General features: G+C 42.4%; 1 protein-coding gene across 2 annotated transcripts in view; it reads right to left on the bottom strand.

The window, feature by feature from the left end:
* Positions 1-27,430, bottom strand: part of ZNF831 (zinc finger protein 831) — a 475,412-nt gene that overhangs the window by 338,813 nt on the left and 109,169 nt on the right. For both annotated transcript variants that reach the window (XM_085619460.1, XM_085619461.1), the window contains exon 4: positions 18,568-18,725. In XM_085619460.1, the coding sequence (XP_085475586.1) occupies positions 18,568-18,725 (158 nt within the window). The remainder of the gene's footprint in view (positions 1-18,567; positions 18,726-27,430) is intronic.

Here is a 27,430-nt window from a genome sequence, read left to right as displayed (position 1 = left end):
CCTCTTTAAGGCGGTACTTCAAGGGGGTCAGCTTGGACAAGGTAACCTGGCTCATTAGAGCATTTTAAGGACTCGCGCTTTGTGCTCTGCAGCGAAGGCGCTTCGCGCTTGTATTTTAAACTACCTAGTTTAGAATTTACGTTTTGATTTAATTTGTTTTTCCTTGTTCTTAATATAGAGCATCCTCCCTCTTACCTGCATTTAAATTTGTTGTTTCACCGCTGTTTTAGCGGGTCCAGTCCTGGTGGTGGCAGTCAGTAGGGGGATTAGGCAGCCATTTTGGAGTGGTGTTTGGGACGTGTGGGGCCGCCATTTTGAGCGGTCTAGCGGTCTTCTACACACGCCGACACCCTCTTTAAGGCGGTACTTCAAGGGGGTCAGCTTGGACAAGGTAACCTGGCTCATTAGAGCATTTTAAGGACTCGCGCTTTGTGCTCTGCAGCGAAGGTGCTTCGCGCTTGTATTTTAAACTACCTAGTTTAGTATTTACGTTTTGATTTAATTTGTTTTTCCTTGTTCTTAATATAGAGCATCCTCCCTCCTCCCTCTTACCTGCATTTAAATTTGTTGTTTCACCGCTGTTTTAGCGGGTCCAGTCCTGGTGGTGGCAGTCAGTAGGGGGATTAGGCAGCCATTTTGGAGTGGTGTTTGGGACGTGTGGGGCCGCCTTTTTGAGCGGTCTAGCGGTCTTCTACACACGCCGACACCCTATTTAAGGTGGTACTTCAAGGGGGTCAGCTTGGACAAGGTAACCTGGCTCATTAGAGCATTTTAAGGACTCGCGCTTTGTGCTCTGCAGCGAAGGCGCTTCGCGCTTGTATTTTAAACTACCTAGTTTAGTATTTACGTTTTGATTTAATTTGTTTTTCCTTGTTCTTAATATAGAGCATCCTCCCTCCTCCCTCTTACCTGCATTTAAATTTGTTGTTTCACCGCTGTTTTAGCGGGTCCGGTCCTGCTGGTGGCAGTTCGTAGGGGGATTAGGCAGCGGTTACGCGCAGTGGGGATGCCTTCTCTGTGCCTGAGTCGTGCCAGAGTCCTGCCCGTCTGTGCTCGTCCGCGCTGAGTCAGGGCTAAGGCAGGACAGGGATCTTTGGTTTCTCGGTATTGCTTTTGGATTGTTTATTACGAATGTATTCTAGATCAGAACTGCTTACTTTTTGCGATTCTGCGCCCTGCATCTCTACTTCGTTACATCCTCTATCCGGCCCTTTTCAGTGCCCTAAGTGTGCTTTTAAACTCCCACTCCCCGCCCCTATTTCCGCTTACAGGCCAGCCTCCTTGGGATGCTCTGATAGCGTTGTTCCTCCGCAGCCTAATTCTCAGGTCCCTTATGATGTTAAGATTTGACACCTCAATGTGAGATCGCTGGTTAGACATCATTTGGATGTCCATAATTTACTTACGGAGGAAGCTCCTGATGTTCTTTTTATGTCAGAGACATGGCTGCATGAGGAAGCTTTAGCAGCGGTTAATTTGGCTCTCCCCTCTGAGTATGCGATTTTTACTCATAATCGTAACTCGAGAGGTGGTGGAATTGCGGCTGCTGTAAAATCCTGCTATTCATGTACTTGGAAGGCCTTAGACATTGCAGGTTGCGAAAGTGTTCACTTTCGTATCTCTATTAGTCCTCATTTTACTTTTTCGGGGCTACTTATCTACTGACCTCCGGGCCCGGATGCTGCCTTTAGGTCAGCTCTTCCTGAAGTTGTGAGCGCATTAGCCTTAGGGGCTGCCAATTTTAGTATTATTGGCGATTTAAATCTTCATTTTGATGCTCCTCTTTCTTCCATGGTCAGCAGCACCATTGCCGATCTGGAGGCTCTCCAGCTATTTCAGCTGGTTGAGCATTGCACTCATGTTGGTGGACATATTTTAGACCCTATCTTTACCAACTTCACTTCGGCTAAAGTGCTTTCTCCCAGGCCGATGGCCTGGACTGATCACTATCTCATAGAGTTGCATCTTACAATTGAGGGTTTCCCTCATAGAGCAATTGCGCCTGTGTCCTTTCGACGCCCATGGAAAAAACTAAAGCTTGCAGATTTTCATCGGCTTCTTGGGCTCTATCCGCTTGGCCCTTTTTCCGATGTTGAGTCGGGCTATGATCTTTTTTGTAGCTGGCTGACTAGAGCCTTAGACTGTCTGATCCCAATTGCCGAGAGTAAATGTCGTCGTGCTGAACCTAGCCCATGGTATGATGATTCACTCCGGCTCCTAAAAAAATCATGTAAACAAGCTGAAAGAGCCTGGAGTAAGTCATATCTGCCTGCTAGGAAAAAGCTGTATCTTGTTAAGATCAAGAAGTATCATAGAGCGGTATGTCAAGCTCGGGCCGCTTATTACTCTCGTGAATTTAACATCCGCACCAATCCCACTAAATTAATATTTAAGGTGCTTAAGGATCTTACAGCCAGTAGAGCCCCAGTCGCTGAGATCTGCTCTGTTTCGCATTGTGAGGACTTGGCCGTCTTCTTTGTAGAAAAGGTGGAGGCTATTTACCGCTCTTTGCTTGGCTCGTCTGTACCTCAGGAGAAGCTGAAATCCAGCCCGAAGACCCTTATGTCTTTGTGCTCTCTCCCAGAGCTATCAATGGAGGAGTTTAACAGAATTGTGGCGAAAGTCAAATCAGGCTCGCCAATGGACCCTCTTCGACCTGCCCAATTTAGAGAATCTGCTTCACTGTGTCTCCCTCCTCTACGTGACCTCGTCAATCTATCTCTGACGTCAGGTTCTGTTCCTGGCAGCTGGAAACAGGCCCAGGTGATGCCTATTTTAAAAAAACCTGTCCTGGATCCATTAAAGCTGGAGAACTACCGTCCCATATCTCTTCTTCCGTGGGTGGCAAAGTTGACCGAGGCCCATGTCAACGCTATCCTTACCACTCATCTCCACTCTGCTAATATTTTAGATCCTTCACAGAACGGCTTTCGATCTGGCCATAGTACTGAGACTGCGCTGCTTTCAATGGTCGATCATCTACGTACTCTGGTCGACTCCGGTCAAACGGCGGCTTTGGTGCTTTTGGATCTCAGCGCCGCGTTCGACACCGTCTCCCACGCCATTTTATTAAATCGTCTGGTTGAGGCTGGTGTCGACAACATGGCTCTTGAATGGTTTCGATCGTTTCTATCTGGTCGTACTTTTAGGGTTGTCACTCCTCCTTTCCAATCTAAACCCTATCCTATTGCACAGGGCGTTCCACAGGGGTCGGCTCTCAGCCCCACACTTTTCAATCTCTATGTGCAGCCGCTGTCTGCTGTCGCCAAGCGTTGGAACCTGACTATGGTGTCCTACGCTGACGACACGCAGCTGGCGGTTGCAATAAGTGGGGCATCCGACCTTGAGGCTGCTAAGTTTCGTGAGGGAATTAGCTCAGTGGCCCGGTGGATGACTGATAACTGCCTACAATTGAATGCCAAAAAAACTGAGGTTCTCATTGTTGGCAGGCAGAGTCATCTTTGGGGCGATCATTGGTGGCCGTCTGAGCTTGGCCCAAGTCCTCTTCCTGTCACCGAGGTAAAAAATCTAGGGGTTTGGCTGGATTCAAAACATAGTTTTGTCTCCCACACGAAGAAATCCGCTGCAATGTGTTTTGGGACTCTTCGTAGACTTAGACCCATTCTCAAATTTTTTGATGCTCCAACCAGACAGCTTATTGTACAAGCCACAATCTTGTCTAGGTTGGATTATGCGAGTTCTCTTTTGCTGGGAGCCAATGTGGCCGAACTTTCCAGACTCCAACGTGTTCAAAACGCTGCCGCCAGGGCTCTGGTTGGTTTGCCGAGATTTTGTTCGGCCAAAAAAACTATCCATAAACTTCATTGGCTCCCCGTTGTTCAGAGGATTCAGTTCAAATCTCTTTGTCTTTCGTTTAAAATCTTGAAGCATTCTTCTCCCCAGATATTGGATCATTTTATTTTACCATATGTACCTCCACGGTCTCTAAGATCTTCAGGGCTTCACCTAGTCACAGTTCCGCATTTTAAGAGGGCCAGAGCCGGTGGCCGCTCTTTTAGAGTACTTGCTGCTAGGCTATGGAACTCTCTTCCTGTTCATATCCGTGCCATTGATGAACTGATAGTCTTCAGGAAGGCCATCAAAACCTTCCTCTTTCCTTTGGACTTGTAAGAGCTGTTATGGCCGTGTTCCCTGATACTGCTTGTTCAGTTTCTTTTGTCCATTATAGCGCCGGGACGCCCCTTTGCTGGGGCAGCTGTGCGCTCTACAAATCCGGATAACATAACATAACATAAGACCTTTGCTTTATACAAGATACTTCATCATATGGAAGGTAATCATGAGTTCTGTGGCACAGTTGATTGCATCTGCCACTGGAATGTCAGAACCTTCATAACATCTTGGAGAGGTCTAATAAAATATGAAACTGCAATATGAAACTGCCTGCTCTCACCCTTCGCGATGTGGGCCAGAAGGTTGGATAAGGGCTGCGCCGTCTTGTTAATCCCCTCAAATTATGCTTTGCTGGCCCTTCGTTACTTGGGCTTGCATAGGGTACGTTCCTGACACCCGGCATCCGATTCGCCGAAAATGAAGGGTGCCGGTGTTGACATTTGAGTGCTAGTGCGGAGCACATGTATCACTGGCTCAAATTAAGCACTGGAGTAGCAGAGTCGGATGTAGAACCCAAGTTCCATTGTGGGCAGCATGCCCACAAAACACCATCTACTCCTTGCCACTGAACAACTCTAATGCAGACACTTTCAATACAATCTTGCAGTGCAGTTTGGCCTACTGTCAAATTTCTAGAATGGGCAACAGTCATCTCACTTCTGTACTTTACCAAATCTGATGTTGTGTCAGAACAAGAAAAGCGATTTCAGTGCATTCAGAACATCCCACAGGGTCCCACCCTTTATTTTGATTAAAGCATTTCAGTACTGGGGTCTCTGTCTATACATTTTCATCTTTTTATTCTTCATTTGTATACCAAATCAAATGTATGCAAGTCAGTCAGTCAAAAATACTTTATTTCGGCTATACAGCCATAAAAGCACAATACATGTTACAATCCATAAATGACATGAAACATTACACATGTAAGGAAATCGAAAGTAAGTATTGAAGACAACAATTAACTAATTAACTAATAAAAAAAAGTATATTACATCTTTACCACAATATTAAATATCTCTACCTATCTACCCGACCCCCGAAAAATTGCCATAGGGATCTATCAGTAAAACCCTGGTCTCCTTCTTTAAAATTTTAAGACTATTAAAACCAGTATCAATACATTTTTCATATTTAATTACACTTTTTTTTTTTTTGTTTGTTTTTAAAGAAAAGACATTATGTATGCATTATTTGTAGTGAAAGTGTACAAACTTTGTGGAAAGTTGCATCTTACAACTTATCCTGTTAATGTAATTCATGCAATCCGCAATGCATTTGGAGCCACAGGCCCATTTGTTAGGGGGAGCTTTAAGCAACTGAACACAACAACAAAAGCACACATGAGAACAAGATACAATTGTTTCACCATAGTGCAATTTACACTTAAAGACTGTACTTCACATTAGAAAGCTTTTTCAATAGAGATTTCAGTCCTGCCATTCGATGCATCAAAGGTATGGCGTGCCCCCCGGTTACTGAATCAACAAAATTGATGGGACAGAATATCGAGGACAGGACAGAATGTTGAAAAAAAAATATCGACAGGTAAATAAATCTAGATTTTCTATACCTAACTCCACATATCTGTACCTATGCGGTACATATATCTTCAAGTATGTAGATGTGGAGTTAGGAGCAGGAAATCAATACTGCCCTACACGCACTTACCTTCCAATATTTAGCCCCTTGATATTCTTTCCTCGGTGTTAATATGCCACAATATTGTTGGTGTTGATATTCAATAGTACAATCCAATGGTACTATGGCCAATGAGACTGAAGTATTAAGCAAGTGGCACAGCTCTATGTTTTGAAAGTAATTAGAGGCAACAGTCTCAATGCCATACTGCAGACTGAGTTTTATAGTCTACTATTTCTGTTTTGGGTAAAGAGCTTACAGGCACATGCATCAAGCTAAACAATTGCGATTCCTTAATAGTGATTATTAAGGAATCGCTATTAAGGAATCGCAATTGCCCATGCACGTAGGTTTCGCTAAAATATTAGGGATTCCTACAAATTCGATAATTGCGACTCGCAAATTGTGAATCACAATAAAGGAATTGCTTCCCATTCATTCCTACTGGCCTAGTGGCCCATAAGAATGAATGGGAATTGCATGTGCAATTTGCGAGGACCAAATAGGTACTCGCAAATTGCGCATGCAATTTCAAGGGTGCTAAAAGGACACCCCTGAAATTGGCATGTGACCACATGTTGCACACACACATGCCCCAAGGGCATGTATGTGAGCAACATGGAACTTTGAAAAATGCACTTTTTTGCATTTTTCAAAGTTTTAGCAAATTACTATCAACTTGGAATTGATGGTAATTTGCAATTCTTATATGAGAAATCATAAATTTTTGGGGGATAATGCCTTGCATTTAAGGAATTGCAATTTGCGATACCTTAAATGCAATCGCAATTTAAGTAATCGCAAATTTTGCAATTCCTCAAATTGCGATTTTTGGATTTAGGATGATGCATCTCAAATGCAAAATTACTGGTTGCAAAGGGGCAGATTCTGTGAATCTGCACGTTTGAGACCGTTTTTTTCGTTGATGCATGTGGCCCTTAGTGCTTCCACTGCCTCTAACTTTTCTACCCACTATAGACACACCGTTCCCACTTGGAGACCAAGCTTGACCCCGCCGTATCCAAATCAGTCTTGATCTTGCTCCAGTACGAATAGTCCAGACCGAACTGTGAGGCCAGGTCCTCCCTAATCCGGTACACTGGCAAACCAAGAACAGTGTCTCCCTAATTGGTGCTCTTCAGTCGGGTGTAGCTTGGTTCCAATGGCACAGTGAGCAGTCGATTGACGTCTAGGCATACCCAACGTACTGAGTGCATCACACTGAAGTATACAAAAAAGTGATGGATGGAATGCTTGAATTAATCTCAGCCACTGGTTATTACTTAAGGCCACATCCGACTTCACCATTATTTTATACCTGATGCCACCTCAGTTTGGACCCAGCCATATGCAAATCATCAGAGCTTCAAGGCACTTAGTCTCACAACGAGGTACTCTAAAGTCTCCATTAATAAAAAGAAAGTGCTTTTGGTCCAGATGCCATATCAGGAGGGAGAGTAGTAGAAAAGACATGGAAGCAATTTCCAATCCATCAAAGACAAAGCCAAGCAACACAGCTCACCAGGGTTTCAGGGATTTACGTTACTTCAAAATGTTCAGTGTTGAGTATTATAACACCATAACTAATGGTAGGCCTACCAATTAGAAGTGGAGTCTAGGGCAGTTAGGTTTTAAGAGATACTAACATGGTGTGTGCCTCAAAGTAAAGTAGGAGGAAGAACCGCATACCAACAAGCATTACAGACATTTGGAGCCCTCCATATGAGTAGAGATGCTCGCCAAGCCAGACGCCCAATGTCACCTTTACTTGTGGATAGACTATTCATTCTTGTGCTTGAGCACTTTGTTCCTCAAGCAGACACAGTTGGTGATTCACCCTGTACCTATTGGCATTAAGACTCTTGAGGGCATATTTACAAGCCCCTAGCGCCACCAGAGCGTCACTTTTTCTTACACTCCGGTGGCGTTGCTCTCTACCCCAAATCTGCAAGGTGGCGTTAAGCCACTTGTGATCTCCCCCACCCCTCCACCCCCCCCCCCCAGGTATAGAAGGCACAGAGTCGGGGACGAGGGGTGACGACTACTTTATTGACCTGCTGGCGCATAAAAGTATAGTGGTCCTCAGGGCTCCCAAAACAAAAGAAGAAGGGGGACAACGTCGTTATGCTGGACAGCTTCTGTGGTCTTCTTGTCGGAGGAATGATTTCTGTAGTTCCTGACAAGCTTCTCCTTACTGCCGGGACGCCAGGGGGGGTTTGTTTGTGTCCCGCTTCCTCAAAGAAAAAAAAATAACAATAAGGTCAGCAACACAGGGTTTGGGTCGGTTACTTCACTGCCACCATCACCCACAAACAGGGTGGTGCCTTGAATTTAGGTAGGGAGGGATTGTGCATGTGATGAGGTCGAGGAAGGGGTTTTACCAGGGGGCTTCTTATAGGCCTGACCTCCACCAACCCGCATTGAAATAGGTTAAAAACTGTACTTGCCTAGGGCCACGGCCCTCCTGGGTCGTGGCTGTCGAGTCTTGCCGCCCTCCTCCTCTCCGGGCTGGCAGGACTCGTGCGTGTTGCCACTAGGCAGTTTTTCAGGCAAGGGGCTCTCCGTTTCCTCTGCGTTGTTTTCCTCCTGGGACAGGGTTCTGGTCTGGTCTCCTTCACAGCAGTCTGCAAAAGCGGCATAGCACGAACCTCCGTCTCCTTTGGCGTTTTCTCCTCGCGCTATTTGTTCCTCCTCTCGCCGCGCTGTTGAAACCCTTTCCAGAAAGACTAGACCGCCTATTTCTCGCTCCGGCAGTCTAGTAGCAGGCGCCATTTTGGATTTCTCGCCCGCGAAGGACGCGGGACCACTTAACATGGCTTAACGCCACCTTGTAAATATGCCTGTTACCACAGCAGTCCGCTGCGGCACATAGGCAGGCATTGGGTGTTCCTACTGGCGTTCCACCACAACACCCTTTGCTTTTTGGCGCTGCCCCAGATTTACAAGGCTGGGACAGCGCCAAAAACTATGGCCAGGTAAAACTTGGTCTTAGGATGGCGATACGAGGAGAAATTATTCATTTCTACACGTATGTTGCTCTTTCTATGTGAGCTGCTTTCTGCAGAACACATAGGAACAGCAAATCGCCTTTAAAGATTGTTTATGTGCAGGAAGGTGTCCCTTCCTGCACATAAACAATCATCCCTGCAGCGCAGGTACCCTTCCAACATGGTGCAAGGGTGCCTGCGCTGGCGCTAGGCAGCTTTTTTTTCGACATCGCTAGGGGAAATGCAAGGGTGTGCTATATTTTTGTGAATATGGCGCATCCCTTCGTTTTGAAAATGTCGGAGCACAGCATTCCAAATTTGGTGTTACACCACACTCCAACATTTTCTTGTACATATCCCCCTTGGACAGATTTCTTGAGTGAAAGCTGCTAAGAAGGGAAGATCTTGACGAATGAGACAAGTGTGGGTCTTCCCTTTATTGGAGATTATATTCCCAGGACAAAGACCCTCTGAGCAATCACTGCCATGTTCTCAGTTACACATTTGTGGTCCTCGATTGACCAGCACCAAAGAGATGGGCTACCTGGAAACTTTGATACATGGTGTATAAGTCAGATGGCTTAGTCCTGATGAGACCCCTACACTGACAAGTGATTTGAAATGTCGATGCCTATCTCTGGTTGTCATATGATTAAACCATCAACGGAAATTACTGTTTCAACAATATGGTTTTCCCGTTGTTGTGCCGAATGTACACCAGTGGATGCTTCTGTTTTTATGGCATTATGTAAATATTCACAGCATAGTGGGCACTGCACCATCTGCACTTTGCCGAATGATTTATTGTCTATTACATGGACCATGTATTGAGAAGAGCGGCCTTGTGAAGTTTTTCAATTCATTAATTAATTTTATGTATGGAGTTTTATAAAACGTGAACATGACCCGTCCGGGTATCAGAGTTCTGTACATATAGCAATCGAGTCATACATAACAGGAAAAGAGGAATCAGAGAAAGAATAATCATGAAATTACATTTAAAAAAGATAGAAATATATATATATATATATATGTGAACAAGGCTCCACGGAGCCGAAACGTTATGGCCGTCGCTCTGGGCATCGAATAAATAATTTGCACTATATGCAGGCTCGTGTACTTACTTCCTTGGCAGTTGGAGGACCTTCAAGGCTGGTGGGAGAAGTCTTTGAACATATATATGTGTATATATATATATATATATATGTTTCACAATCAACACTAAAATAGCACAAGATGTATTTATTTAGGCACAATATGTGGATGTCTACCCACAAGTGAATCCCACCGGACAGCTGTGTGCAGCATAGTCAAGTTATCGTTGTCTGCTTTGGATGTTAAGCGTTTAGTCCATGTTCATGCGTAATCCTGCAAGGGCGTGAGCAGATTCTGTATCTTGCCTGTGTACCCCTGCTGAGTTTTTCCTGGAAGGGAGACAGGTCTATGATTCCTCCCATATGACAAGGCGGTGACTTCTCAGCATTCCACTCGACCGTGGGAAAGGAAGATTCAGACATGTCATTCTGACCCCTTGCCTTGTGTTTGATGTGGTCTTCAGTGCTCTCTGTAAGTCGACAGAAACCACAATCCCTTGGGTACTCTTGAGTACACTGGTGTGGGCGAGCCCACCTGTCCCCCCAAGGGACTCTGAATGGCCTCCAGGTGAGGTATGGCCCAGGCAGAGATTCTGAGCCTTCTCTGTTGCCATGGAGTTTCCAAACAAGTGACTAAACAGCGGATTAAGGGTCCTATCTGACAGTCACCCATTTCACAGCAGTTCAGATGATGCACATTTGCAGTAATTCAAGTTCTGCTTTCGGAATCTCATGTTACACATCAACTTTTCTAAAATAGGCCGCCTGATCTATGACTGCCTTGTTTCCTTTCTCCACTCACTTTTAAAAAATCTGGTATCTGAGTATATGAACATCAAGGTAAGAGAGTGGCACTGATGGCTGCATGGATTATCTATTCCTGCTTTAAAGACAAATGTTTGTCCCAAATCTCGCCCTATTAGTAATTAATTGACCATGCTCCAGTTGAAATGAGGCAAATTACCCATAAAGTGTCCAAAAGTTCACATTTCAGTTCTGGGGTGATTTTTGTGGATGGTTGAATCACCATGGTTGATTCTGCAGTTCCTGCAAAATTACTTACAGTTCTTTTCTCTAACACAATTATGTTTTAGATGTTTTTCTAATTCAAATTAGGAGAACCTCTAAAGCAGTCAGTATTCGAAAACAGAATATTTTAATAATTTTAAACAGGAAAATGCTATTCCATTGCAGCCTACTGGTCTTGTGGTGCACTCAAGAAGTCAGCATACAACACAACACAAGACAATACAACACTGGGGAAATATTAGAGTTTCCCTGTGTACGTTTTAATAGATACATTGTGGCTAAGAAGAGCAGGTTTCGGCTACTGAAACCTGTAACTCACTCAAGCCTTTTATGCCTGTGTTTTAAAAAAAAGTGGTAAGTGATCAGCACTGAGCAGGCCTGACTTAATGCCTATGTATGTATTTAAGTATACAAAAGTGATGGATGGAATGCTTGAATGAATCTCAGCCACTGGTAATTACTTAGGCCCCATCCCAGTCCATCTTTATTTTGCACACCATGCTATTTCAGTATGGACCCAGGGATAGGAAAATCAGTCTTTCTCCAGCGGCAAAAGTCCAAGCCGAACGCCCAGGCCAGGTCCTTCCTGAACAGAACACAAGCAACCCAGGACCTGTTTTGCTCATATTAGAGCTCATCAGACAGGTATAGCTTGGTTCCAGTGACACAGTGTGCACATGACCCACATCTGGGCATACCAGTCCCACTTGCGGCGACACACTGAAGTATACAACAAGTGATGTATCGAATGCTTTAATTAATCTCAGCCACTGGTAATTATTCAGGGCCACGTCCTAATACTTCATGATTTTGCACACCATGCCACCTCAGTTCGGACCCAGCCATATGCAAATCATTATTGACCCTGCTCCAGTGGGAACATTCGGGCTCCTAACTGCCAGGCCAAGTCGTCCCTGAACTGGAGAACAAGGAACCCAAGACTGATTTGTATATGGCTGGGACCAAACTGAGGTGGCAACGTGTGCAAAATAACGAGGAACTTGGATGCATACCCGAGTCATTACCCGTGGCCGAAATTAATTCAAGCACTCCATCCAGCAATTTTTTTCTATTCTTTAGTGTCTCGCCTCAGCTGGGATGGGTATGCCCAGACATGGGTACAGTGTATACTGTGTCACTGGAACCAAGCTGTACCTGGCTGACGAGCCCTAAATAGGGTGAAAACGGTTCTGGGTTGCCTATGTTCAGGGAGGAGCTGGTCTAGCAGTTCAGGTTGGACTGTTCCCATTGGAGGAGGGTCAAGACTGATTTGCATACGGGTGGGTCCAAACTGAGTTGGCATGGTGTTCAAAATAACAGTGGACTTGGATGCAGCCCTGAGTGATTATAAGTGGCTGTTATTAATTTGAGAATTCTATTCATCACTTTTTTGTATACTTTAGTATGTCATCAGAAGTGGGAGGGGTCTGCCCAGACCTGGGTTCTATACACACTGTGTCACTGGAACCAAGCTATACTTGGCTGATGAGCCATAACTAGGGCATAACTGATCCTAGACTGCTTATGTTCCGGTTCAGGGAGGACATGGCCTGGAGTTCAGGCTGGACTGTTCTCATTGCAGTAGGGCCAAGACTGATTTGCGTATTGGGGGGGTCTAAACTGAAGTGGCATGGTGTGCAAAATAACAATGGACTGAGATGAGGCCCTGAGTGATTGCCAGTGGCTGTTATCAATTCAAACATTCCATCCAATTTCGATATTTCAATAGAGGGACTTAACCACATACTAGAGATAAAATAGATCACATTCACATTGAAAGGAGCAGCACCAATAATTATTATAATGTAGTAAGATCTGAATACGAAATGAGATTAAATTTAGCGTAGGAAGTGAGCTCTGAAGAGCTTGTGAAAGCCAACTACACTTATGTTTTTCAAACATAGCTTAATTTGTTTACATCAAATTAAAGAGAATTTATGAAGCTCCCCTTTCAAATGTCAAAGTCCTTATAACATTCCAGATATGTTTACAAATGGTACATACTACAACCCTCACCTCCTACGCCAAGGACAGTGTTCCAGTAAACTAATAAATGCTTAACCACTTTGTTAAGAGACCTAATTAATCCATTACACACGAGGAAGTCGGGGTTTTGCCCTGAAGGCAGCACAGAGACAGCTATCCTCTATGTTCAATTTGAGCCAGTAGTTGCCGGTCAGGTCCACTCAAGCAGCACTTATTTTTCCTCATTTATATTTCCTGAGAGCAAGAGAGCAAAAAGCAAACAGAGGGGAAATAAGGTGAAAGAGAAAGACAGAAACCAGTCACAAAGGGAAGAAGTAGGAACATGTTGAGATAAAAGGCAGGGTGCATGTTAGTCTATTAAGAAGACATGAGGTGGATTCCAGACTATGCTGCCTTGGTATTCGGTGCGCTGCCATGTAATAGTGCCCGACGCAGGCGTCCTAGCAGAACTACGGGCACCAGCACTCACTCTTTTACAAATTAAGCATTGGCTAAGCTGCAAATCTTAGACGACATAATCAAAAATCTGGATGAGGGTGATTCTTGTTTATTATTTCACCATGGTGTTTGACACAACTTACCCCATCTCACCACTACACGCTCTTCACTCACGTATGTTGATCAATGCGACTGTCTTAAAATGAAGCTGATGATTTGTTTCTTCAAGATCTCAGTTTGTAAAACTGGACAATTTTGGATTCACATCAGCCCCTTTTAAAATTCTGCATTCCGCATGGCTCAATCTTGTCACTTTATATGTACAGTCTCTATAATGAACCCCTCATCTCCATGATTTAGGGCAAAAACATATACTTACACCATTATGCTCACCCTTCAAAACTATATTGACGAGGATTTAACATGTACAGCACAGCCAAACTTAAACAATTCTTCTTTATACTAAGAAAGTACCTAAGGTTGAACCCCACAAGACTATGTTTTGCTCCACGACTTTCCACATCCCGCTCCAAAATGCCTTAAGAAACCTCTCTCAATATCTTTATAGGTTAGTACCCTAATCCAAATATCTCAGATTTAAATCAACCAAAAACTTAGTTTATGAGAATGCGTCAACAAACTCACCAAAACAGCTATGTTACATCTCCAAATGAAACACTGCCATTCACCATCACACTTCAACAGAGGTGGCTCCTCTGTTATCAGGGGGGAGTGTCGCCCCACTGGTCAGAGCCAGGAGATAAAAAAAAAACTAAAGCGATAATAAAACTATTTATTATCATTTTATTTTTCACTGGCACTGACGAGTGGCCCGAGTTAAGGGCGGGCAGGGCCGTCGTCTATGACAACGGTAGTAGGCTGAGCAGGGAGGAGAAGAGGCCGGCCAAACAGACATTCGCACTTAGATTTACATTTCCCCAAACCAGCTGTGGTGCATAGCCAGGTTGGAGAACAGTCCCAGGCACTCACTGTCTGAGAGGCAAACCAGGCCGCTCAGACCAACCCTGCCGTTGATCTCATGTTAGGTATAGCATGGGAGTTTGGGAGCCTGTGCAGTGCACGAGATGCGATCCTTGAAGAAGCCGGACTCCGGCAGCGGTAGCGGCAGGGCCAGGTAAGTCCTTTTTTAAATAAATATATTTACTCCCCCGCACAGCCCCACTGCTTAGGTCTTGTAGCAGCTGCCACTGGACTTCAAAGCGGCTGCATAAGCCGTGCCACTCTCACATATGGCTGTGGTAATGCATTTCATGCAGGCCTCCATTAATTGGCAACTACAGTTCTCAGAGTAACTTTACATTCAGTCATAGATTGGTCACTAGAGCCAGAAAATCAGATCACATTTTGACTATTATAAGCGAACACCGAATGATTTACAATTGCAGCTTGTGAATATTTAATACTGGTGCAATTACTAAGGGACCAACCACTATAGATCCCAACTCTGTCAATTAAAGACGCATTTTCAAATCAATTCAATATTACTTTGCACCCAGTAATCAAAGTGCAATACATCATAAGTTCATGTGTCATACAACATAACTCCTTTCACACATAAGCAGTAGGTCGCGATGTCATTCAGTGTTCACATATCTTTTATTCTTCTGGTTTTTCCAAAGTATCTTTAAGGGTTAAATCCATTCAATACTTTTCATTGCCAGCCAATGCGTTTCATCCCTCTGGGACTTACTCAAGGCAATAGTATGAGTAATATCACACGTATTCCTCCATAATCGTATTGCAACACAAATTAAAATTGTGTCCAATTTTATCAGAATTGCTTGAATAGGCTCACAGGTACATTGCGTGTTGCCCCAGAGGGATGTACGTGGTGTCTCACCCCCCTGAACTATAGACAGCGTGTACATTGCCCTCTCTGAAAGCCAGGGTTAAATTGAAAATGACCTGCATAATATATAAGGCTACCCATACTGGCTTCCTTTTATTTAAATAATTATCTACAAATCCCTGAAAGTCAGGGGGTGAGAAGACCTAAAGCTCCCACGACTCTGGAAATACCTGAAGAAGAAAAGGCGTAGTCTCACCCAAGCCTTCGCATCTTTGGCATCCGTATGAGGGGTCTCCAGCCCAGAACATATATAACTAAACTCAAACCCCTCTTAAAGAAAGAACCTACATTGTGTCTCTTCAACGTCTATCTTGCAATTATATTCCACCCTTTTTTGTAATCCTATGTATGTTCTCCTTTCCTATAACGCTGATATGTATTTACTGTTGAACTAGTTCACTGTACAGCTCTCCAATGCCCCAGCAGCTAGGTACGTGCTATAAAAAGACAATAATAACTATCTAAATACATCAGTAGGTAAACAAAATATATGACTTTTATGGGCCACCTCAAGAATTAAAGAGCGATGAAGAAGGAAGCCAGATTTAAAACCAACACTTTTGTCAGACGCTCTCTGGTGTAGCTGCAACAGGCAATCGGTCCTGAGATATATAGGAAGATGGCCCTTCCTTCTCTTCTCTAAGGCCAGAGTACACCACAATTATCTTGACTGTGTTTACGCAGGACACCTGAGGGGATTCCGATTTCAGAAAACCGTAGGCATTTATTACAACTTCTTCAAAAATTAAATGTTGCTTTGTGAGGTACTGTGATCTGTTACTAAGGGTGGATAGGTGTGGACAACCCCTGGGAGCTCTGTGATTAGCTGTTCCTGTCGCCCAAAACCATCCACTTTGTGTGCTGAGAAGAAAGTTGTGAAAATGCCTTCCACGTGAATACTTTCCCGCCCACATTTTCTGCAACTTCCGATATAACATTAACTTGTTTCAGCTCTTGTTCCCCTATAATTTGCTGTAGTATAGCAGCTATAAACAAACGTGGGTGTCTGAACACCCATTCTGGTTAGACTATTCCATTCCTTCCATTCCCTGCACTAGGATTTTCCTTGTGTAGCATTAGCCCAGGAGTTTCTACTTGGGCTGTACCATCTTTACCCTCAGGTCTGCAAGTCCTGAAATGGTCTACTCCAAGAGTCTGAGCTGGGAGAAGGCACTGGGAATTTATGTTGCCATTATTCCTTATCAAATGTATTTACACAAGGAGAGATATACATTCCTGATGGCTGCCATTGTACCAACTCCCTCTTTCTATTTCTCTTGATATTCTTGAGGAACACATGCTTGCTAGGACAAGTGTCAACACCGCATTTGGGACCAATTGAAGCTCCCCTTATCATCTAGTGATCCACTCTGACTTGTTATAAGAGCCCCTCTAGGAGGTATTATCCCTCTACTCACTGTTCCCCAAACTAAAGGCTGGAAAAACACACATACCACCTATCTTCATTTCAAAGATTTCTGGGACCATTTTAGTGCTTCTACATCTGCTCAACCTACCTTATGCCTGACAAGCAAAAACTTTGTTAGGTGCCTGTTTTCCCAGAATCCTCTCACATTCACAATGATGGTGCCTGTTTCTCGAGTCCTCTCACATTTACAATTATGGTGCCTGTTTCTCAGAGTCCTCTCACATTAACAATTATGGTGCCTGTTTCTCCTAATCCTTTCACAATCAGAATTTCTATCCTAAAGATTCTGCCAAGTCTGATCTGCCTAGAGCCCTATAACAAACCTAGCTCATCCATCTAGGCCCTCATCCAAACTCAACCTATCATTCAATTAATCAAAACACTAAATTAATCATTTAGTAAATCATCAATCTAACTGTTTATAACTATTTATCCATCCAACCAATACATAACCTCTCCATCCAACAAAGACATTAATTTGGGACACAACCTACCCATTCATCCAACCAACCAAAAAACAATCTAAAACCTATCTGTTACCCACCGCATCCCACTCCCTATCCAGCTGGCCCATTCAGCCATGCAAAGTTTATCCTTTCCATCTATCCATACAAATCCCATCCAAAGCACCCGTCTATCCATCTGTCCAGTTCTGAGTCAAAGGCATGGACTCTGTTTTTTCGTCCTTAAGAAGGTCTGAATAATTTTTCCTTTTCAAAATTGGGCCACTTCTACCCCAAAGATTGTATACATATGATCTTCAGGCACTCACAAGCATGATGCAAATCCGAAGATGGACAGCACTGACCAGTTTAATGAGTTAGGATCCAGATTCAGGAACTACATTTTGTAGCACGTAAAGTAGTAGTACTTACTACAAAATGCAATTCACAAACCTGCAGGTTGAAATCTTCACCTCAATCTCTGCTATCTTTTTTATAGAGAGTTCTCTGCACGTGTAAGTTTACTACTAAGTAATACATGCCAGGTAGTAGTAGTGGAAAAATGGGGAATATCTACTACAAAATGGGAGGGATAAGGAGGGGGTTTAAGGAGATGTAAGGAGAGTTTAGGAAGGGGCATACTAATACAAATACACCTGTAAAAGAGTAAGACCACTGCTATTCACAAACTACTCTTCTAAAGTCACTACTGCCTGAAGAGGACAAAAAAGTGTTAAATGTTCACTAGCCCAGTCTTGAACATACTCTAGCACCACACAAGACCATTCACGGGCACTGCAACACACTCCAATAGAACATAATGTAGGTAGGGACTTAATATAATACCTCATAGGAAATAATGTTAAAATAATTATATTATTTCGACTTTTAAATCATGTGTATGTACATATATTTATTAGGTCTGCAAAATAAATAACATATTTTATTAGTTTAGAAAATATAAGTTAACTTATTTTAAAAATAAAACTGTAACATTAAAAATTAAAATGTAATTTGTATTTATTAAATACATCTTTTAAGTTTACACTTTGGAATAAGTTTTCACTTGAAATGGTGAAAAGCCAAAAGTAGTAAATTTACTCCAAACTCTAAAAGTAAATGTATACATGTAAATTTTCCTTTGTGAATAAGCCCTTGATCTTATAACACAAGCTAGATGGTGGAAGCACTCCTTTTCTCACCTAATTCAACCTATGCTTTTTTTTCAGCCACAAAATAATTATTTGTGACTCACTTCACGCTGGTACAGTTTGCATGACTCAATATTTTATATGCTTGTTGGTTTGTTAATACATTTATATTGGCTTTCAGAATTCAGCAGGTGGTTGTCACTAAGCTTCCATCAGTCAAGACTGCTTTAAGCCAGTGATCTACATTGCATTTTGTCTGAGTGGTCCCTGTTTGTATATCACGATGGTGCCCTGCAACAGTCTGACCTGAAAAAGTATGTTATGGGAAATAGAAACATACATGTAACTAACATGGTCTCCATTACCGTGACACGAGGACTTCCTGCTCTTCCGAAGGCCATTATGCATCTTTGGAAGATGTTGGTTTTTTCGCATGGTAGACATCTTGCGTGGGAGCAACAGCTTCTTGTGCAGCCTATTGGCTTTGAATCGAGTGTGTCCATGCAATTGGCCACCTCTGCACCTGCATGCAAAAGATATATTGCAGACTCAGTGAATGCGTAGGCAATTGCCACAGATCCAACTCAAGCATGGCAGATAGAATGTCATTTGTTGTTCTGCTTGCATCATAGGCTACTTCTTACCCAGGTCACAGAGCCCAAAATCAGATGGAACTTTAGGGCCTGATATGATGGTGCTTCTTTGAACTCTAAAAAAGTGGGCAGACAGACAAGTAGCAAGAAATTGTTGTTCATCATCAGTTTTAAATTGGAATGGACCCAAATCCCCTGTTTTTTCCTACAAAGCGGATAGTCTTGCTTTTCCTGTCAAGTGCCATTCTGTACTGGGTGCAGAAATGATTAACTTACTTTGCTACCACCTCCACATCTGCTCTTGACTCTTCTTGAACCCACTAAATGGTCCTTTTGCTTATCTTTTTGATAATTAATCTGGTGGGTATGGACTGTGTGTTAGCTAATGTTTTGAAAGGGGAAATTATAGTATTTCTTACCTAAAATTTTATAAAATAAAAGGCAACATTGACAAAATGCAAAGCTAAAATTTGCTTTATTTCTGCTGAATTCGCCAAAAAAGTATTTGTTCCTTCCTTATTTTTAAGCTTGTTCTTATTTTACTTTGTATGCCCTTTATATTATGAAATGTTAGAACTCCTGATGCAGGAAGTGACATCGGTTGAGGAGAGGAAATGCAGTATGTAGATATTTCATAGCTGCAAACTGCACTTCTTGTCCTCCTCTGAGATCACTTCCTGTTTTGCCATTTGACGTCAACAATGATCCCCTACTTTTTACAGGAGCTGATCTAATATCGATACAAATTCTTTCTTCTCTGTTCTTATCCATTACCTTACTAGGAGACTTTCTAGACTCTCATTTACAGGCTTAATGCCTAGTTTGCCAGTCGCCAAAAATAGATTTACTATGTGGTACTCCCAGCAACATTTTAAGAAAGGTATTTTGTACTACTTATAGTGAATTGCTTAAGTTGTATGCATACATTTGGACGCTGTATTTGGCTTGAGACAGTGACATTGCTTTTCCATGTCTTAATTTGTGCTGTAATTCTATCTCAAGTACACTTTTTATCGATCGTATCGTAGACTTAATGGTAAGTGTCTTTTTTGCAGAAGAGGAGGACCGAAGTACTGTCTGAAAATCCATACAACAGCAAAGTTTAACAAAAGTAAAAAAGTTACACTTTTTAATTTCCAAGAACACCTTTACATGCTTAATGATCATTCCTTGACACGTCCAACAGACTACTAGACTTGGCATGTGTAACCCACTCCTACAAGCCCACACAGACTTTTGATTTCCTCTTTTCACCAAAAGAGAGATACTTTGATATACTTTGTGATTCTTCTCCACCTTATAGACATGCATAGCTTAAAATACTGTCCAGCTTCACCATCATGTGCCAATGGTATGCCACTACTTCCAAGCCTAAGGATAGCGGTAATGTGACTTTAACTGCCGTATATTGGTTAGTAGCACCACTACTACTACTACAGCTACAACAGACCCTAGTAATATTAGTATTGGTCCAACTACTACTAACAGGAGCAATATTTTAGGTGCTGAAACTACTACTTATAATTGAAGTATTACTACTAATACTACACAATTTACTACTGATGGAGAAAGGACTCGTAGAAAAGAGACTTGCTCGGAAGCAATCCGCTCCTTTAACTTACTAACAAGTTACTAAAATAGTTTCGTGTAAAACTAATGCCCACCACCTGAATACGCGGGTTAGTGAAGCTTGCTTATGTGTTTACTAATGTGAATAACATGAACGAAGGACTAAAACTGCTTTAAACGGGAAATCTTTACTGCGCATGCGTCAACTGCATCTACGCAGTATAACGAGCTATCGTTTGGAGGGAAATTCTTGCGCATGAGCAGAAGACACTAACATGGAGTCTTGAAGACTTGCGTGCATGACATCTGCTTAGCTGAAACAAAAACAAACTATTTTACTAATGCTAATGCGGGGAAAGTATTAATAAATAAAGGGGAATAGAGTAGAGATGGGTGGTATAAAGTCAAACCATTTTTTTTGTGAAATTAATATTTGTCTTTTTGACTTTATCACCAGTGCGCATTTGGGCCTCTCTTGTGTAACTGAAGTAAGATGAGTAAAAGGAAGTCTGCGCATGTCCACTGAAAGTTAACACGGAATGATGACTTGGATGTTGAAAGGGAGCCAAGGTCGCAAAGTATTGTACCCTGGGAACGGATCGTGAAAAGTTCAACTATGTGGACTCACATTCAAACTGTTATAATAATGTTGCAAATAAAATGTGAATACGTGTGTGAACTGAAAATTATGAATAAAAAATTAAGGGGATGGGTTTGTGAACAATGGTTGAACTGACTTAGATTACATGAAAGCATGGTGTGATGATCTCCCCTCCTTGCCTGACCAATTAGATCTCGTATTTTTACGGTATTGAAACTTTAGTGGGTGGTACATGAAGATAGCTTTAGTTAGTTAGTTAGCAGAGCTCGGGATGCTGTCTGTGTAGCGGGAGATGCTGTTGCTGGGAGAGATGCTGTGAGAAGCTGATGAAGAAGCCGAATGCAAAACCTTCTATCCTAATTTAATTGGGTTAGATAAGAAGATTGCGGAAGACTCTCGAGGAGGAAGAGAGTGTCAGAGAGGGGTGCGGCGATACCGTCTGTATTCTAGAGAGGTCGACTATCCTGTCCTGAATCCTGTCCTGAAGTCTTTGTCTCCTGACCTCTCCCGGGGGACCCTTACCAGCCCTTTGGTCATAGGGTTGGTCTTCACACCATTCTTGGTAATTATAATTTCACGTTATTTGCAGATGTTCTTTTCTCTCTGTCCTCTCCCTTTCTGAGCATTTATCATTGTATAAGTCCTTGGCATGTGTTTGATGACTAATCAATTGAATTTTCTCTCCTATGAATGATGGTGACTGTACTGAATTTTTGAAGTGGTTCACATGAATTTAATTTAGATAATGATTTAAAACTTTCCTGAGTCTGTGGTTATTTACTTAAGGTATAGAAAGTTAGAATTATGTTAATTATCACCATCAACTAGTTCAACTAATGATCCATTGACCAGAGGAAAGAACTTTTTGATCAGTGAAAGGTTAGTTAAGGAGTAAGAAATAACTAATCCTAAAATTTGTGAAATTCACAAACTTGACTCCAGCGGTTTACTCAATTTGTGTGTTTATGGGCCTAGGTGAGTATATGGTAGTGGAGTATCTGGTGTTGGTACGCCGCTGGATCACTACTACTAATACTTCCACTGTTAATACTACTGCTATCATTGCTGTTATTATTACTACTACCAAGGGACTGGTAATTCTTCTGGGCGCTGTTCACAGACCTTTTTCCAGACCTTTAAGACTGTCTTACTCCTCACAATTCTGGAGTAGGGGCAATGTATAGAATCTGGCAAAGTGTGAGGAACGGCATGAAGCTGGGGTGATCCTTCTGCCCAACCAAAATTGTGGTTTCATTGAGCGGTGAGGGAAACCACTTTACTACCATTTACGAAGCCTCAGCTGGCTCCAACAACAATGGACCATGTCCTGTTGGTCAATCCAACCCAGGACCGTCTGGCCATAGAGACTGTCTCCCTGATCTGTTGAACGCGGGGCGATCCTCAGTGATTTTCCCTAGCTATGTCCACTATGCGATGCGTGTTGAACATGGGAGAAAAAATTCAGAAGTTCTCGTAAGCACTGTTTGTTGGGGAAATTTGTTTATTGTTTAGACAAAATAAACCCCTGGTTTGGAAATCTGTTTTCTGTATACAAAAAACCTTCAGTGTGGCTCCCTTCACAGCAGAGAGATTTCTGCCAAAGTGGGGCTCTCTAAATAGAGTGGAACCAGGTGCTGCCAGCACAGGTAAGAGCAGTGGGTCAGGGGCGGGGTGGGGTGGTGGGGAGGGAAGTGGACAGTTGACAGTATAGGGAAAGTAAAATTAAAATTTTAAAAACCACTTACCTTGCGCTCGTGGCATCGCCGGGTCCTCGATTTAGCGAGCGCAAGGTAAGTGGTTTTATTTATTTTTTTATTTTACTTTCCCTATCCCGTCATCTGTCCACTCCATCCCCCACCCGCCCAGCGCTGCCACCGCCTCACCGCTGTTACCTGTGCCGGTGGCGCCTGAGCGGAAAGACCTCTGTCAGGGTCTAACTGACTATAAATCTTGATTAAGTCAGGATTAAGAGGCAACTATTGTCAGGAAAAAGCTTTATGAATCAAATCATTATTACTACAATGCTATTACTGCTACTACTACGAACCCTACAATCATTTGAACCTCTGGGCCATATGTTTGATACTACTACTGGCGCTAGCGCTGGTGCTACACCTGCTGGTATGATTACTGCAGCTATTCCCACTAATGTCGATACTACAGAGTTGACATCCCCAACCCTGGCTCTTCTCATCGTCAAACTCTCAGCCGCAGAGTGGAGTTCAGCTAGGCATGGTGAGTGCTAAAACCAGGCTGGCATTCTATGATGACTTTCCTAACCAGAATGTTCTCGTCTTGCTTGTAGTAGGACTACTACGTAAATGCTACATGTAGAACTATGATCTGTAGTACTGATCTCACTAGAATATATAATTACCATCAGGAACAGCACTAGGAGTATCAGTACTATTGCTAGCACTGTCTGTGCTTATATTAGTAATGGTGGGCAGTCCTATTAGGGCTCCTATTAGTGAAAGGAGTTATTTAGTGGTACATGTAGTGTTAAATAAGCATTATTGCCCACAGCTGCAGGCAATAACGATTGTTAATTACCATCTCTATGATTATGGGTCTGAGACACGGACAACGGCCCCTTATGAGAGGAGGTTATTTAAAAGACGTTATTGCCCTGTAGGTAAGGGTAACACAGTTATAAGTACCTCCTTTTCAAAAGAATACAGAGCGCCTCTTAAGTGCAAGAGAGGAAAAAACCCACCTCCTTGGCTATGCGGCGCTATGTCACCCTTTTCAGAAGCAGGTCCTGGTTGATTCTGGCTGACAGACCAGCTCACAATATTCCATCCAGGATGTTAATTATAATACAACTAGCAGTAACACAATTAGCAGCAGTACTGGTAACAGCAGGGGTAATGTATTTTATTCTTCGTTTTACATGTTTGGGCCATCAGATGACTGTTTCATGGCACTGAGGAGAACAGTAGAGCTAAGTTGTGGGTGAACAGAGCCCTGAAATACCAACGTCAGTATTTTAAAAAGCATATACAGCATAGCACAGAAGAATCTTTTCAATAGTCTGAAGTTGAGACAGGGAGGTGGAAGCAAGGGATGCAATAGAAGAGATTTTCCGAGTGAAGATCTTAGATGCAGTGGTGATCTACCGCCAAAGCCGATCAACTTAATCAATTGGATCATTCTTCAGGTTGGGGATACCGACCAAAGGTATCTGGTCTGCTGGGAGAGCAGGAGTGATCACATTTGGCTAAAAAGTATTTGTGTCTCTAGCAGGAGGGAACTTAACCTAAAACAGGTTGTTTGGTTGGCAACCAATGAGGAGGATGTGTGGACTGGGTGATGTGGGCAGGTCTCTGTAAGCCAATCATCAGAGACCTCTGCAGTTTGGGGCCTCCAGTAGACTGTAAAAGCCCAATAGTAGTGGTGCAGGTAGCACTGGTTGTAGTAACATAGTTATAGTTCTTGTAGTAGTAGTAGTTGGGAGTAATAGTATTTGTATCAGTAGTAATGCCAAAGGTATAGGTACAGTTAATAGTACAATTGATAATAACAGTACCACCAGCTGCATTTGTGCTGAAATAGCCTTCCGTATGTTCTTCACCACTAAATCTTTCAAGACCGTATGATCCAACCGGTCGTCTAGATATCAGTGTAAGGGTAAATAGGTTTTGCAGAAGTGGCATTCCAGCTATGCCAACACTTTAATGAATACCTTGAGGACTAGCTTCTGTCCAAACTGAACACAAAAATGGTAATAAAGATCTTCTACTTAAAGATGGTGCTTCCTATCTTTGAAATCTTTAGTGATAATCTGCTCCAGTTGTATAGTTTACAAAGTGGGTCGCCGTAAACCCATGAAAACAAGGGAATTAAATATATATCTGTAATATTCTCAACTGTGAATAAATATTATATCATGTTTATAAGAGGATATCTCAAAATATAACTACTTCTTTTCCCCTTCTTTCATAAAGAATTCTGTCTTAACATTTAGATCACCATACTCAAGGTACATGGTCAGCTGCAGAAGGACATTTATCAGGTTATCCCCTTTCCATAGCACTTAGTACAATTATATAGTTACTGTGGTGTGCCTTCAATTAATAGAATCTAACAGGATGGTACAATAAAAGCATATAATTGTAATGTAGTATTTCTGATATGTTTTGAATTAATTGTGTATTGTATGAGAAAATGTACATAAATATTCATATAACCTCTCAATCTAAAACAGATGTAATTTTGATCCCCAGTTGAGCATATTACTGATATACATCTGTTCCAATTGGTCACCAAAATGTTTGCTTAACAAAGCTGTCTTTTCTGCTGTGTCAGCCTTCCAGTCCCTCATCCACATATGACTCCTTGCCAGAATTGATGATCCTGATGCAATTGTAGATGATTTGATCGTGTCATATGCAATGTCAATGAGAAACATTTGTACCAGCAGATCCAAGCAATATTCGCCTTCCTGATTTGTTTCGGCCACAAATTCAAAATCTGTAATCAAAATTGTGCTGTATAAGCTGCATATATTTCAGCTTTTAAAGCGACATTATTTGCAGCATATGCCTCCTTCAACTCTCTGTGCTTATCTTCTTGATCAACTGGGGTTCATTCTTCTGGATTTATTGATGTGCGCCCAGTGAGTGTTGTTAGCGTGGAGTCTATCCTGGTTGCATGTGGCAGAACTCTATCCACTTCTTCCTAGGAATACATCTTCTGCTTAAAGCACAGGACAGTAAGACAATCTCAATCATGCCATTCTTACAGCGTAAGAGACCTTATTTAGTACTGAACTGGAAGCGGAAGACGTCTATCACACTGTGGGAAGAAGAAGTCTGGGAAGTCTCTGGAAACCCCAAATTCTCTCTTAAATTCTGTATAATGGGTTCCAGCTCCTCTTGCTGAACATGTATCCCTTGACTAGAAGGGCCAGCTTCTTCTTGATCAGAAGATATAGATTCTATAACCACAGTCTGGTCTGTACTACAATGATGATGGTGTTTAGGCCGCTGCCACTTCCACAAACAGCTGCACATCAGGTGAAATCATAAAGGTACCCTCAGCTGTAGACAGAGGCTGCTTAGCTCTACTTGTTCTTCTGTGGCTCTCGGCCTCATCTCAACAAGAGATAAGTGCTGCCTCTTCTCAGGTCTCTTTTTTTCCATATCGCCAACCAAATGGTCAACAAACCAAAGAAGCACCCTTATCTGTACAGAAATGGAGTCAAATCATCTAAAACAATAGAAACTAACTAAACTGCTTGCTGCGTTTCAACCAATTAGGACACAACATTCTAAGCTCACTTTTTAGGAACCCACCTAAACTAAAATGCTGGTCTTGTACTGTGCCTCACTTAACCAGACATTCAACTTGTAAAGTAAGGAAACAAAACCTCTCTAAACTCACATTCATGTTTCTGCTCTTTCCTTTCTCTTTTAGTCCCTCATTATAAATTGTTTATAACTTTGGCCTATAGCTTGGACACATCCATAAATCATTGCAAACACGCAAAAGTCTAATGCGGCTTCGTATATTCTCATTCATATAACGAAGTATACAGAAATAAAAATGTAAACATCATTATTAGTGAAATAATCTTGTGGTGTGATCAAGTGAAAAACACATACATTGAAGATTAACATAAAATGATATAAAACAATAGAGTTGGTATAGTATCCGTTATGTTACTTTTACATCTGTATGGTCACGGCTTATTGTGTTAATTGTGGGTATTTAGAGATGTTCAGAGTAGATGCAGAGCACTAACTGTAAATATCATTGACGTTTTTACCCTTCTAAGAAGTCTTCCATTAAGACCTCAATATGGATCTTCCTCAGGACTTAAAAACACAAGTGCAGCCTGATATTGACCAGACAGGTGTTGCCTGATTTACTGGCCAAGTGTGCACATTGAATGTGCTGCAAAATGGTGTATAACCCCTGCAGTCCATGATGGAGTGAAAACAAATGGATCAAGCGTATCCAACAGGATAAATAGTCCTATATCCAGGATCCTATCTTAAAAAGAAGAAGAAGCGGTAGACTACTTCTTCAATGGAAATCGCACTGAATGTGATGTTCCGAGTGGATCCCCACAGGATTCTACACCTTATCATTGATTGTCGGGGGAACAAATAAATCAAGATGTCTCTTCTCCCGAAGAGGGGAGAGGAGACACTTTGATTTGTTCATTTACCCGACAATCAGTGACATGGCTTAGAATCCTGTGGGGATCTTCTGAACATTGCATAAAGGACCAATTATCCTGTTGACTACGCTTGATTCATTTGTTTTCACTCCATCCCGAACGGGAGGGGATACATACTATTTTGCAGCACAATCTTTGTGCGCACTTGGCCAGTAAATCAGGCAACGTCCTTTCTGGTCAAAATCAAGCTGCACTTGTGTTTTTGAGTCGTGAGGAAGACCTGTAACGATGTTTTAAGAGACCATGTCTTAGAAGGGCCGAAACGTCAACGATATTTA

This window comes from Triturus cristatus, chromosome 7, assembly GCF_964204655.1.
Source record: "Triturus cristatus chromosome 7, aTriCri1.1, whole genome shotgun sequence".
NCBI lineage: Eukaryota > Metazoa > Chordata > Amphibia > Caudata > Salamandridae > Triturus > Triturus cristatus.
Note: the sequence above shows the minus strand (reverse complement) of the source record. Positions and strands in the feature narration are given on the sequence as shown.